This window comes from Rhinolophus sinicus, linkage group LG03, assembly GCF_036562045.2.
Source record: "Rhinolophus sinicus isolate RSC01 linkage group LG03, ASM3656204v1, whole genome shotgun sequence".
In the NCBI taxonomy this organism is placed as follows: domain Eukaryota; kingdom Metazoa; phylum Chordata; class Mammalia; order Chiroptera; family Rhinolophidae; genus Rhinolophus; species Rhinolophus sinicus.
This window is the reverse complement of record NC_133753.1, coordinates 123,102,780-123,118,573: the sequence shown is the minus strand read 5'-3', so window position 1 is coordinate 123,118,573 and position 15,794 is coordinate 123,102,780. Positions and strand designations below refer to the sequence as shown.

At 37.9% G+C, this 15,794-nt stretch overlaps 1 protein-coding gene across 2 annotated transcripts in view; it reads right to left on the bottom strand.

Moving 5' to 3' along the window:
- MCC (MCC regulator of WNT signaling pathway) overlaps positions 1–15,794 on the bottom strand; it is a 379,629-nt gene that overhangs the window by 282,823 nt on the left and 81,012 nt on the right. For both annotated transcript variants that reach the window (XM_019727795.2, XM_019727797.2), the window contains exon 3: positions 1,818–2,032. In XM_019727795.2, coding sequence (XP_019583354.2) covers positions 1,818–2,032 — 215 coding nt within the window. The remainder of the gene's footprint in view (positions 1–1,817; positions 2,033–15,794) is intronic.

Genomic DNA, 15,794 nt, shown 5'->3' with positions numbered 1-15,794 from the left:
GTGCAGTTGAGAGCGGTTATTTGCTTTCTTTGGCCACCTATAATGGGTATTTATCAAACTGGACCCCCACAGACCCCTGTGAGCAGACCCTGCGTCAGCTATTGCTATGAAACAAACCACCCTAAGTACAATGGTTAAAACAACGGTCAATTATTATTTCTCACATTTGACAGGAGGACTCCAAGGCTCATAACACCAGCATGGGCCAGGGAGCTGTGTCCTACACAACTAGACTGAGAAACAACGGCTTGAACTGGAGTGGGAGGGTGGGGAAGTAGAAGAGGGGAAAAAGAAAGAAAAAGGCTGTGCTGACATAGCACAGGGGAAAGTACAATTTGCTGCAAATTATTTGTAACAGCATAGCCTAAGTCTGGCCCAGGCTCAAGAAAGATGACATATTTTAATGCTTGCCTAGTCTCCTGAGCATGCAGGAAAGCAAGATTAGGATAGTTAATGGTTCTACTCAATGTCCTTGAAGGGTGACCAAGTGACAAACAGCGCAATAACTATGGGTGCTTTTACAGAGTGTACGAGACACAGTTCTACCCTAGTAGTGATTATGTGGGTATGTGTGTGTGTGTTTTAATACATTTTAAATTTTATAATAGTTTCAGATTTACAGAAAAGTAGCAAAGATAGGACCGAGAATTCTCCTGTACCGTACACCCAGTTTCCCCTGTTATGAATATCTTCATTATTAGTTGTCACAATTAATGAATCACTATTGATACATTATTAACTAAAGTCCATAATTTAGTCATTAGTTTGCACCTAATGTCCCATTCAGTGTACCACATTACATTTAGTTGTCATATTTTCGAAGCTGTGACAGTTTCCCTTTCTTACACTTTCCTTGCTTTTGATGTCCTTGACAGTTTCAAGGAGTACTGGCTAGCTATTTTGTAGAATGTCCTTCAATTGGTACTTGTCTGATAATTGTATTTTAGTTATTGCTGGTGTATGTAGGACTGTTAATTCCTTCAAACACATCACCAAAAAAGTCAGAATTAGACAATGTGCCTCAAACACAAAAAGTCTGAAAACCACTGGTCTACATCAAAACAGACTGTAAATATATATAAGTGATAAGTGAAGTTGTCAGGATGCTTGTTCCACCGTTCCAACTGCTGTGTCAAAAAGCAAGGTAGATTTATTGACTTTTCCCACAGTGATTGGATAGCAATCCCAATTTATAAAGTGCCTGTATGTCACCCAAAGTGGCCCAGGCCATCAACCATCCACCCTTGTTCTTCAGAGCTCACATAAAAGGGAAGACAATCGCTTTCTACCCATAGGTCACCATGGGAATGATTCATCCCAAGGTAAAGGGAAGGCTCAGCTAAGCATAATGGGATTCCAAGTTGTGCCACAGTTTTCAACAGAAAATATGTTAGAAGTACAAACAGAAACAATAATTAATCTTTCAATGTACTATTTTCCTCTTTGTTTTTCAAATGCATAAAGTCCAAATTAGAGAACAGAAAGGATTATATCCTATTAATTTGCAATGTCTGGTACACTAGAAGTATTCTAGTTGTGGAAAATCTGTTGTAGATATTATAGTAATTAAATCTATACAAGTGATAGACCAAAAACACTTTTTAGGCATCTACTCTGCTCTTAATAATGAGTAAACTCACCAATCATAAGTGTTTGGAACACTTCACATTACTGGCAATGCTGGAAACGGTGCAATGCTTAATAAAAAATAAAAAAAAGACAATATCTGATATGTCCCCTGGAGCTCAAAATTAAAATATTTGCGTTGGAATACACACAGGCTTAAAGGTGTGTTCTGTGAACCAGAAAGTACTCACCGTGTTGGCCAGTTCGAGATAGTTTCCTCCTACAGCATTGCCAACATGTGGGGACTGTGTGAGCAGTTTGTGGAGAGCAGCAGCCTGCTGACGCAAAGAGCTCCCACCATACTCAAGCAGCTTCTGCAGGGCCGGCTGACTCTGCAAGTCTGGGCTCTGGAGGTCCCTGGCACCTGAGTCGTATTCCCAGCTCTCCCTGGCCGCTGATAAGGCACCTAGGAGAGGCAGGGAAAATAAAAAGATGTTTCTTTCATTAGCCTGTGGGTGGCCAATAGGCAATGATTTGGAACCTCCTAATGCTTCCATGTGCCAGCACGTCAGCATACATGTGGCGTCCAGGCTGCATGCTAAGCACTTTCCCTTTCAAATTGACACATAGGCAGCCTGGAGATAAAAGCAGTTTTAGGCAAAGCATTTAGAAATAACTATCCAATGAATAGGTGTCCCCCCCTCAAACAGAAATGTTTAGCGAATAAGCACTGGAGAGCCAAGAAAAGGGAATCCAGCTCAGAGCCACATCTGTCTGTGATTCACAGAGGGTTGCTGTATGATTAGCCTTCTTACTGTGACCCTGTTTCCCAGCTGAGGAAGAAGGAAGCAAGTGAAAAGATGGAAAGTGACGATATGGCACTTTATCATAATTTTTTGGTGTCCGTGTACTCCTTCCTGGAAGAAGCGGCCATAATAAGCTAGATTGTATCTGTCAGTCAGGTGCAGCCATGCTGTGAGTATGTAGCTCTGAGCGACAGAATGTGAACACATGTGATAAACATCATTTCAAGGCCTGGCTCATAACCCCCCCAGTGTGTGACTCTCCATGCTCTTGGCCTTCAGGCCTCATTCAGATGGGCCTGGCACCCTGGGAAGTCATGTGGTACAAACGTGAAGCCACAAGATGCAAGATACCAGCATCCCTGAATTACCTCCTGCAGCAGGGCTGTCTGCTGATCCCAGGGACCCTGTTTTGACTTTATATGACTGAGAAAGGGAAACTTCTTTTGTGTTTGATTAACTGGATACTCTTGGTTCATTTGTGGGAGTATTACCTTAAATATTATAGCGGATTGCTCTAAAAGATCCTAATAAAAGATCCTAATAATTATAACACAATGGGAAAATACAATGAAAAAATAGACCTAGAGGAGGGGAGCTGACCTCGCCCCCTGGAGAGGGTTGGGGAATGTTCAGGGAAAGATTACTGGAGGAGAAAGCCTGATACTCCAGTACTCGCCTCTGCTTAAAAATAAATTAAAAAAATGGGTTTTGGGTAAGGCCCACTGCCTTGTATTGCTCACTACTGAATAGAAGTCCCTTGTGGGTGCAACTGGGTAATGGAGCCTGGATCACATGCCTCTCGGCTGCCAGGGAGGCTGGGAAGTTTGTTTTCTGGATGCGACTTTGGGGAGGCAGAGTATGTAAGGGGAGACTTTTTCTAAACATAGGAAGGGGAGTTGAATGACCTGGCCAGCCAGAAAACATGACAAAGATGTACCCACACGCACCGTGCTAGGTACTGGAGGTATAGCAACAAGTAAACTGCAGTCCCTGCCTGTGGAATTTTCATTCTGGTGGTCTTTAATCCATGCCTTTTAATGACAAAAAAGGGACTCATTAAAATGATTCCATTTGTACTATGAAAAGAGAACATACACAGGTTACTTTACACTTTACCTGAATATAATTTCATATAGCAAACTACAAATTAATAGGTTCTGATATGAATTTCCAATCTCACCTTATTGGGTATTGGTGAATTTAATCAATGTAATTAGAAAAACTGTCTTTGTCTAGGACCATTTCAGATGGTTTCCCTCTACACTTCTGCTGATCTTCAGTCAGTCTAACCCAACACTCCTTTTGTACAGTGTTGTATAGCTGGAGTGACACGTCCTTGTATCAAAGCAGACAGTTTTGTCACTCTGTTTGCAATTACTCAAAGTTTATTTTAGTATTAAACTCTATCAACTGTACTGTAAGGGCGCTTTTGCTTTCCCTCAACACAGACTGCCAAATGCTACTTCTCCCTCCCCCTGCTCCTCTGAATGACCTCTGTCATCTGCCTAGCTGCCTCAAGTTCTCTGTCCCGGCCCCAGCAATAATTGGAAAAAAGACTAATTGAGGTCAGAGTTGAAAAATGGGTTGAATCACAGATGGCCTTAATCTTATACACACACGATAAATAAGCATAGGGTTGGGCCCTGGCCTTTTATGTTTCACCACAGCATCCCCAGTACCTTGCACGTGGCCTGCGACATATCAGGCATTAAATATACATTTACTGAAGGATTGCTGAATTACCCATGGTTGTGGTACATAGGGTTTCACTTCTTAACTGGGCAAAAGCAACATGGAGGTTAATTTTTAAGATCAAAATACATTATACACTTACACTTTTTCTTTATGCAAACAGGAGACTCGTTTTCAAATAACAAAACACAACAGTTCTTGGATAGATGGCCCAAGGAAGCTTCATTTGAATTTATTATGTTATATCAACAGACCCAAACCCAGTTTCTGGCAGAGTCATACAATCAGGTGAGCCAAGCTCCATGTTAATTAGCTAGATCAAAAGGCCCTCAAACTATTACCTAACAATTTTGGCTGTAGTGATGCTTAGAATCTCAGATCTTCCACTGAGGAGCCAAGTCAATCCTATTAGCATCTATATAAATGGACCCCAAAAAGGGAAGTGCATTTTTTTTAATACAGCGGACTATTCCCATTACTCTCTTTTAATCTGTCTTCATATCAGATTTTTCTGGATAAAAATCAACATTCCTGAGGCAAAAATTAGTCATTTAATTGGGATGATCTCACTGAAAAAACAATGTAGGTGTGGTATCTTCCTTTTTCTCTTTGAAGCATGATGGTACCTGATGTTTCTAGGTTCACACTCAGCCTCTCGCCAGCCTCTCCACTGCCTTGCTAACCTCAGGCAAACAAACAAACAAACACACAAACAAACAAACAAAAAGTCTGTTGACCTCAGGGAGATGGCTGTGCTTACTTTTGCATAACATGGACACCATTACAGTTCTATTGTCCTCCATGCTCACTGGCTCTTTGGTATTTCTTCTTATATGGAAACTAACCCCATCAGAGGGCCTCATCGTCATGATTTCATCTAGCTCTAGTTACCTCCCAGGAGCCCCTTCTCCAAATACTACCACATTGGGGGTTAGCACTTCAACATGAGTTTAGAGGGGACACATATATATCATCCATAACAACCACTGAGCAGTAGGGAAACTGTACGGCTTCATTTAAATACCAAAGGCCAAAGCACTCCTTGGGGCTAGTGGTCTCCACACACACAAAATCAAAGGAAGCCATCATCTTTGCTACTATAATCCTACGGGGTGCTCTGAAGTAAGGGGTGAGGTGGAGTCTTTTTTTTTTTTTAAACTGGAATATTTAGTGTTTAAATGTGACAGAGCACAGATTCTAAATGTTTTGTGTATCAGAAAAGCACAGGAAACAAATGGCATTTTGACATGTTCATAAAATGCGTCACTGGGAAAACCCTGCTCTCAGAGAGAATGCTGGAACAGAAAATCTGCCAAAGACTGAGATCCTTGCTCTACTGGGTACTTGGCAGCTACATGCTAGTGTGTTAATCCCATCTTCAAAGTACCACCCAGGTTTAGCTCCGAGGCTTACAATTACTGTGTTTATTCACCAAAGGCACTATGCCACCTTCCCAGGGGGCCGAGCTCCCTGTGAGAATAAGCAAGTCAAAGCATTTAGAACATCAGAACTTCACCTAAAAGATAGGAACAACAATCATGATACCTAATATCTACCCAAAGCCACTAGGGAGCTGGCACTGTTCTAAGCATCTTATTGAATCCTACACACAGCCTATGAATGACTAAATCTTCTTCTTCTTTTTTTTTTTTAGTTTTAGAAGAGGAGCTTTTTCTCTTTTTCAGCTTAATTTTATAGACATTGCTCATTTGCACAGAATAGTGGTAAAGAGCTGGGGTTTTATTGTCAGATGGCTTGGGGTCAAATCAAGAGTCATCATGACCAACTATGTGACCTCAAGCAAGATATTTAATCTAAGCTTTAGTTTTCTCATCTTTAAAATGGGGGCAGTAATATGTACTTCCTAGAGGTGTTATGAGAATTAAATAAGATTAAAATATGTAGACCATATTAGACAATGGCTGGCATATGATAAACTGATCACCAAATGCTAGCAGTTATCTGGCCACACCTCACAGTTTTAGTTACTTGGAGTCCACTTTGGACAAGTTAACAGGGAACAAATATATGGGGGAAATGTATACTCTCTCCCAGCTTCTGAAAGTTACCTGCTAAAATGACTAATTCTTAAAAAAACGAATCTATTTTACCTAACCAGCAGCTAAAATTTCACGAATAGTTTATACTTAATATTCACCTTATTGTAAAGACAACGAAAATAGCCAGTTAGGTCAGGGCCAAAGTTATGTTTCTCTGAGTATGAAGATTCCATTAATAAGTCAAAGTTTCTGGTCATGGGGTTTGACAGCCTTTGTGCCCTATTCTGCTCGGCCAACTCGTATCTCCAGAGGACAACCGGCCTTCCCCAAACTTGGAGCCAGCACCGTGAGGGGCTGGCACAGCCCAGCAGCAGCAGCAGCCGCTCCAAAGCAGAGCAGGTATGACTCATGCATCACATCTGTGTTCTGGCCACCCTAGCCACCACTCTGTGTTCTACCTCCAATTCCTTCTTTTCCATCCTTCATTTGAAGGCTGGGGCGTCTCATCACATCACAAGCGGATGATAATGTAGAGAGAGTGCTTAGGGGGTCCTGAGACTTGTGTTACTAGTATCTTATGATATTGTCTCTATTTAGTTGTCCTTATTCTTTCATTTGTGTGAATTGTTAAGATAACATTGCCTAATTTATTACCCTCGGTGGCAAGAGAGAAAATACTCCTTTCAAAACACCAGAGGTAGCTACCTTTCTGAATTTAGAACTACCACACCAATAAAAAGCATGGGAAAATTTGAACAAATTGGCTGCCAGGTGTCAGCCTTCCCTGTCACAGCACATTTACTATTTCTAGATCATACTGACATCAACAGAAGCAGCAGTAAATCGTTTAGTCCAAAACAGAATCACCATATGAGTCTTTAGTCATTTATTAATGTCAAAGCTTGGTACAAAATTCAGGAGCCTAACTCCCACGAGGACCTCTAGCTTCCTCCAGCACAAATTACATTGCAAACATAGGCCAACTGTTTTAAAGTCTGGGTCCGTAGTCACAGGGAAAATTGGGTAGGGAAGGGGAGATAAATAGAGCCTACCTACACCTTCTCCTGAGGAAAAACAAAAAACAAAACCAATTCAAAGGACTATTAAGGGGAGCTAAATAATATTACCTCCCAAGTGATAAAAGTCATTTCTTTGGCCTTTGGCTATTTTTCAGGAAGTGAGCTTAATAATGTACTATTTTGCAAGTGAGCCTATTAGTGTCCTATTTTGAATATGTGTCACATGTGTCCTCCCTAGTTACAATGTACTGAATGTAATGAAACATTGGGAGTACAGTGGAAGATTCTTTGAAATGCAACTCCCCCCCACCCCCCAAAGACTGTTGATAGGTAACAAGAAAGAAATGAAGAAACACATTTTTCTTACTGGTGTGCTTATCACCATCATCATCATTAGTGGACATTCATTAATAGCCCATTCTGTACAAGTTCAACAATACTTGATATATTTAAGCACAGGCTTGAGAACACTTAATGGAAGACAGTTTAGAGACAACCAAATGGACAGCCAGAATAAATAGCCTTCAAAATTCTTCTCCAGCTTGAGATTCTATTGTTCTATTCACCAAATTTAATATAATAGGCAAAGTGTCTGCCCTTCGGTGGTTAATAATACAGTTATAAAAGCACAGCTGAGGCAAGTAACTTTAAGTTAAAAAATAATTGAAAATACTGTCTGGCAGTTTATTCTCCTGGCTTGTCTAAACTAAATAATGAAGAAGATAAACAAGAGGGTTGACTGAGGGCCGAAGAATTTGAAGGACAGGTTAGGAAAAGTGTTAAAATGGAGAGGCATTAGAGCAAAGATGGGTTGAGTTTCATTTGAACCTGAGGCTGGCTTGGGGTTAGGGGGCTAACGTCTATGGTCCACAAGAGTTTAAGATTTAAAAAAAAAAAAATTGTCTCTCTTGGTTAGAAAGGCAGAGACTATATTTTGGATCAATTTATCTTTCTATTATAAGGCATATTAATGGGCCACGTATTCAGTAAGCCCTTGGTAGTCACTGAGTTTTAAGTATCGCAAATGGCAGACTGAATGGGGATAAGGCTACCCTGGGCCTGTGCTCTGTGATGAAAAGCATCACACACATCCTTTGGTTGGCATGCCCGTAGGGATCCTCACTTCGCTTGGCTGAAAATTAGCCTAATCAAAATTGAAAATGCCAGGTGGAAAAATACACAAATAAGAATACAAAATATGGTTCTGATTCCAGCTTTTTAGCAAAAACTAGAATTATGTTATCCTTCATTTCCTGAAAAGTTCGTATTTTTCATTAAAATTTTTTTAATGTGGTGAATTATATTAATTTTTTAATGTTAAACCAAGCTTACATTCAAGAGAAAAACCCAACATAATTGAAATATGTGATACCTTATTTATAATTATATTACTGATTTGGGTTTGCTGGTACTTTGTTTAGGATTTTTGTATCTCTGTTCAAAAGTAAAACTGACCTACAATTTTTCTTTCTTACACTATTCTTTCCATGTCTTGGTATTAAGGTTATGAGTGACTCTATATAAGACTGGAATTATTTGCTCTTTGAATATTAGGTAGAAGTGAAGTTGTTGAAAGATTTTTAAAATTACTCTTTTAATTCCATTCTTAGTAATAAGACTACTCAGACTTCATATTCCTTAATGAATCGGATTTAGTAAGTTATATTTTTTCTGGAAATTTCCTGTTTTCTTCTAAATTTTTAGATAGATTGACAGGAAGCTCTTCATAATATTTTCTTTCTTTTTTTTTTTTCATGTCTGCAGGACCTATAGGGATGTCTCCTTTCCAGTCCTGATATTGGTTATAACAAACACTGATTTGGCCACCTAGCCAAACAACAGTGTAGACTTGGCTAGATAACACAATCTTGACTCAGTTGCTACATGTGCAAATCAGAGGCCCCTGGATGCCCTATTCCCGCTCCACACATGCCAAACCTACATAGCATCTGATCTTCAGCCAGGCCAGTGTGTACCCGACCAACATATTCAGATACTGCTAACCAACAGCTCCCAGGTGTTTTGCTTTGCCAATACAGGACGGAGACAGTTTGTGGTCTTCTTTTCACCCAAACCTCAACCTGGAGAAGCCTTCCTGAACATCCAGGCTTGATGGGGTTGCCTGCGTGGCAGTAAAACTTTCCCACTCAATCTTTGCTGTCTAGTAATCCTCACTTGTTTTTCTTTAACAATTATTTGTGCCTTCTCTTTTTTCACTTCAGCATTCTTGCTAGGAAGTTATCGATTTCATAAATCTTTTCTAAAAAACCGTCTTTAGTATTTATTGTGCCTCTATATTGTGTGCTTGTCTTCTATGTCATTAATTTTTGTTTTCATCTCTATTATACTTTCTTCTACTTTGTGTTTATTTTGCTCTTCGCTTTCTAAATTCTTGGAATGGATACTCAACTCAGCTCTTTTTTCTCGTATTTTCTAATATATGCATAGAAAGCTATCAAATTTCCTCTAAGTACTACATTTCAATTGACAGTTTCATAATCTTTTAATTCAAATTATTTTTGAATGTTTATAAATTCATCTTAGATCCATAGGCTTTTTTCTAAATTAAAGTTTATTGGGGTGACAATTGTTAGTAAAGTTACATAGATTTCAGGTGTACAATTCTGTAATATATCATCTATGTCTCACATTGTGAGTTCTCTTTCCATCACCATATATTAGACCCCATTTACCTCTTCTAGGGCCCCATTTCCCCCTCCCCCCTTACCCTCTGGTAACCTCTAAACTATTGTTTATATCTATGAGTTTTTGTTCTTTCAGTTGTTTGTCTTGTTCTTTTGTTGTCTTCGGTTTATATCCCACATAGCAGTTAAATCACATGGTTCTCTACTTTTTCTGTCTGACTTATTCCGCTTAGCATGATAGTCTCAAGATGATCCGTAGGCTTTTGTATAGTATGTTCCTTAATTTCCTGTCATATGGGGTTTGGCAGTGTTATTGATTTATAGGTTCATTGTATTGTGTTCAGAATATATGGTCTGTGTTATTTCAATCCTTTTAAATTTGTTGAGACATGTTTTATGGCCTGCACATGATCAACTTTAACAAATGTTCCATCTACACCTGAAAATAAAATATATCTTGCACTTGTTGGGTGGAGTGGGCTTCATATGTCCATTACGTCAAACTTACTGAGTTGTTCAAATCTGATTTTTTATTTATTTATTTACTTTATCTGCTTGTTCTAGTAATTAATGAGAAATATGCTAATGTCTTTCATAATGATTGGGGATTGATATATTTCTCTTGTAGGTGTCAATTTTTACTTTAGGTATTTTAAGGCTTTTTTTTACTGGGTCCATACAAATGTAAAATTGTTATATCTTTCTGGTGAACTGAATCCTTCACCATTTAAAAATAAGCCTATTTCTAAAAGTGCTTTTGCAGTATAATAAAAAACATATATTGGTTTTTGCTCCCTGCTCCTGGCACAGAGCTCCTAAAATCCTTGGAATTTCCTGAATGATAAGAGTATCTTTTGTGTACTAATGAGATGACTCTAGAGGAAGGTGGTGGTGGAGAATGAGGGCTGGGGGCTGGAGATTAAGTTCAGTCATCAATGGCCATTGATTTAGTCAACCATGCCTACATAATGAAACCTTGATAAAATCCCCTTAACAATGGGGTTTAGGAGTTTCCAAGTGGGTGAACTTGGTTTCTATGTGCTGGGAAGGTGCTGCACCCCAACTCCATAGGGTCAGAGGCTCCTGTGCTTGGGATCATTTTGGACCTTGCCCTATATGCCTCTTCATCTGTATCCTTTATAATAAACTATAATGATAATTATAACACTTTCTTGAGTTCTGTGAGTCATACTAGGAATTATAAAACCTGAGAGGGGCATTGTGGGAACCCTGAATTTGTAGTTGGCCAAGAAGAAGTACAGGTAGCCTGGGAACCTCACTTGTGGCTCGTGTCTGAAGTGGGGGTAATCTTGTGGGATTGACCCCTTAACTTGTGGGTTCTGTGCTAATTCCGAGTAGTTAGTGTTAGAGTTAAACTGAATTGTAGGACATGTGGTTGGTGTCAGAGAATCAGAGAATTGGTATTGGAATGATGCATTTGGTGTCAGGAAAAAAACACACATAGCTTTTGAGCAGTTTATTTTCTATTATTATAGTTACTCCAGATTTGTTTTGGTGAGGAAGGCTTAACATATATTTTTCCATTATTTTACTTTCAATCTTTTCTTTGGTTTTTTATTTATTTCTAATAAATAGCCTATGAACAGATTTTTACAATTCATTTTTACCATCTGCCATTTAACTGTAGAATTTAATCTATTAATATTTACATCCAATTGAATTACTAATGCAAAGAATAATCTCTTTCATCTCATTTTGTTCTTCCTATGTGTCTATTTGTTCTATATTTTTCTATTTTCTTGCCTTTTTGAAAATTTTTCTCATTTCATCTTTCAAATCTATGGGTTTGAGCATTAAATGCTCTCTTTCTATTTTAGTGATTATTCTCAAAATTACTTGCATCCTTAACTTATCTAAATCTAACGTTTATCAATATTTTTACCTATGTCTGAAAAAAACAAGGACCTTAGAAAACTTCAAATCTATTCATTCCACTCCTGACTTATATGTTACTAGTGTTTTATATTTATTTTCCCTTAAAACTCCAAGACAAAGTATTATTGGTTTAATACAGTTTATTTACCTTAACTTTACCCACTTATTTCCCACTTTCTTTATTCTCCTTTCTCTTGCAACTCAGAACTTCCATCTGAAACCACTACATTTTGCTTGAAATATGTACTTCAGAATTGCTCTTAATGAAGGTCTCCTCTAGGTTTATGTCTGTCTTTAAAAATGTTTTTATTTCACCCTGGTTCTTGAAAGATACTTTTGCTGGTTATGGTGTGAGGGGTTGTCAGTTATTTTTTCTTAGTACACAGAGGACAGAAGATGTCCACTGCCTTCCATTGTTCTTGACAGTCTGCTCTCAACCTAAATGTTGCTCCTTTGAAAGTAATCTGCCTCTTATACAAATACTTTCTAAATTTTCTCTTTGTCTTTGGTGTTGCACTGGCTCACTATAATATGCCTAATTATTTAATTATGTCACTTAATATATGTCTTTCTTTTCATTTTTTCTGCTTATGACTCAGTGGGATTCTAGTTAGTGTCTTTTGTTAGTTTTCAAAAAATTTTAGCCATTATTTCAAATGCTGTTTTTGCTTCATTCTTTCTTTCTTCTCCTTCTGAGAATCCAAATTTTATGTTATGTTAAAGTCTCTCTTAGTCTTTCTTTCATATTTTACATTTTATATCTCTTTCTGTGCTTTCTGAATAATCTCCTTTAACCTTTCTTCTATTTCAATAATTATCTCCATCTCTAAGTCATTTGTTCTTATTAGCTTGGTGCAAAAATAATTGCGGTTTTTGCAATTATTTTTAACCTTTGAAACCACAATTACGTTTGCACCATTTCCTACTCTGCTGACTTATGTGCCTCCTTCTGTCAGAAGCTGCAAACTAGTGGGCTATGGTCCACAGATATATTTTGTTAGTTCTGCTCTAGTTAAAGATGATTTTTTAAAAAATTTTAGTCATCAGCATTGAAAATTTGGAGACATCATATTTAATAAAAGCTAAAACATTTTCTGGCATAGAACACACACACACGATCTGGAAACATGTGACCTCTATTCCCATATGGTAACATTTGGCTGTAATACAGCATTGGCTGACCCTTTGCAAATGAACATGCACCTTCCAGTTTTCTAGAGCCTCCCTCTGGTCAACTTCACTTATTTGTGTTGCCTACCTGCCCTCAGTAAGCATTTGCAAACATTCTAAGCTACAGTTCTGTGTCTGAGGGGATTGTCTTCCCCAGGTGATAGACTAGGAAGAATCATTAGCAATCACCTTTCCCTTCATACTAGGACAACTCCACTCATCGTAGGGCTGTGGCCATGTTGATCTAAGTATATATCATACAATTGTCCCAATAGTTATACAACAGGTATACACTTACCATCATGGGGCGCCTTTGTTATACCGAGGGCTTTTGTCCAAGAACCACTACCATTCTGTGACAAGTTTGGAGACGGGTAATATCTAACTCAGTACAATATTGGCATACATAGCAAGGTGAAAATGTTACTGTTATCCAAATGAGATACATTATGCGAAAAATCCTTTGAAGGATGATATAACCTAAGTAAAAAGAAAAGGGCAAAGTATAAAGTGCTAGAAAAATATAAGCCTTTTGAGTGCCTTGGTTTGGCATTAAAGCAACTGAAATAGGTGATATTGGAAACAAATTTACTCGTTAAGAGTCCAGGGTGACATTTTCACACCTAAATCTCTGCATAGAAATTCCTAACAAGAAAAACAAACCATCTTAGAAATTGGAATTCTAAGTTTTTGTTAATATAGAAAGAGAAAAAGAGGAAAAAACATAGCAGTGTGAATTAGTAAAAAAACAATGAAACCAGGAATCAGGAAATTTCCAGTCTAGTCTTAGCCATGCCACCAACTAATTCTGTGACCTGAGAATTATTACTTAGCCCTCCAGGTCTCCATTCCTCATTAATACTATATAGAGGGTGAATCCAGGTGACATTTAACAGATCTTCTGGACTGTAATCTTATAATTCAAGGGCAAACTTTTATCAGAGAACTCTAAATCTTAAGTCAGACAAATCAATGAACGCACTATAAATACCAAGAGAGAAATCTAACATGACAATTTTTTAAAAAATCATCTAGAACTAATATGCATCCATAAAATGAGAGCTAAACAAATACACAAGTTTACATATTAAATTCTGCTTCAACTAGAAACAAAAATGTTTTTCTTGTCGATAGCAAACTTAAGTGAATCAACTGGAAACCATACAAAATCCTTCCAAAACAACCATAAAAATTTAACTGACTTAAACAGTTATTTACTAATGCCCTTTCATTTATGTTCTCCAATGAACTTGCAGTAGTCTTACAAGAGATAACAAGGAAGCAAACTAAGTCTTCCTGAGCCTTCTGTGATTATAATTTTGAGTGACAGATTCTCTAGAGTGAACAATGGACAATGAAATAGTCTGGCCAACGTAAACACTTTCTGTGAGCAGACTGAACCTTTATCTCAGCCAAGTAATCATTTTTATTCCATGAAAAATACCTAAAATCATGCCAAGTTGTATCACTGCCACTGAAATTGGAATGGTTTCAATATCACATAAAAACAGTAACACTTAATGAATTGCTTCAGTTAAATCATGCAGGAGAGAAAACAGATGAACAATTTTATTGTGTTATATGTGGTTCAAAAGATATGATCAACACAGGTAATCGCTGGCACCCTTCATGCCAGTGTTACTACCTGAAATAAGCACACCTGGATTCCCATGAACTTTTTGTTTTATACTGACAAATATACAGTGATTAATGCCACAGGGAAGTGGGCTAAAGTAATATATTCAAAAAGAGCAGTGCCAAATAGCTTGAAACACCAAAGAAGGACAAAATCAGGAAGACGGAACCAGTTTGCACTAGTTGTGACATCATTTTGTAAGAATTTAGACCACCACAGAACAGCATATTGACTTACATGAGGTTCTAATCTACATAAGAAACCTAAAATATTTAATATCTCAAGAAATACCTGAGAATCCAGTGATCTCATACATGCTCGCTTAGAAGTTTAAAAAAGAAATGCAACCTGTTATTTTCTCCTTAGTTTTTCCTTCTGTCTGCAGTGACTGCAGAATGCAGACATGATAGCCAGTGTATCACAAATAGAATCTGACATCTGAAGTGCAGAATTTAAAGTTCAGACTATGAAAAGCCACATAAAGACAAAGAACTTCAGCTCAAGCATATCCAATACAGAAGCGTTTTCATTCTGACTCATAAATAACATACATCTGACTCTTGATTATTCTCACTGTCAGATGATGTCAAAGTCATTTTTTATCTTTGGTTTTGTTAGCTGTTTGTGCTTACATTTTAATATGTGGGTTCAGTGATTTGAGAACACCTCAAATGACCAATGAGTACATAACTTAGTGGGGCTAGGGGTTGAGAGGGGGCGACTTACAATATCCTATCTCATTCCTTTGTTCAGAAGATCCTTTGGCCGCTTCAAGGCAAATGACACAATGTCTCAGGCTAAACCTAAACAGATCTTTTTCTCTATTTTAGAGTTTCATATTTTCCCTCAGTTAGGAAAAAAGGAAAATGTTTTGTTTTAAAAGATACTGCTGATCTGTAGGTTACAAAACCTGTGAGATGTATTAAGGACATTATTATGTCATATCCTTTATGCTCATAATTTGAAAGCAAGATTTACCACATATAAACTGCCACTGAATAATCAACATTTTTCTGTATCAGTACATTTTCACTGCAGGATTGCTTCCCTGTACATGCTAAGCTGGGACTTTTTTTTTCTTTTTTCTTTTCTTAAATATCAAAGCCATTGCAATAGCCACCCTAGAAAATGCGTTGGCTGGTGATCTGAGCAGCGTTTAGGCAGCCTTAGATCCTTTTTCCTCCTTGAACCTGATGGGCTCTGTAAGTTACTATCTGGTAACAGCGATCGTCAGTTCCAATGTCAAGAGCTCTAAAGAGCCCAAGAAGATAAACTGTTTTATTTTTCCAAGAAGATAAACTGGAAGAGAAAGAAGCTCTGATGTTTACACTTGTAAAGGGATCTGATAATACAGTGCTTCTTAG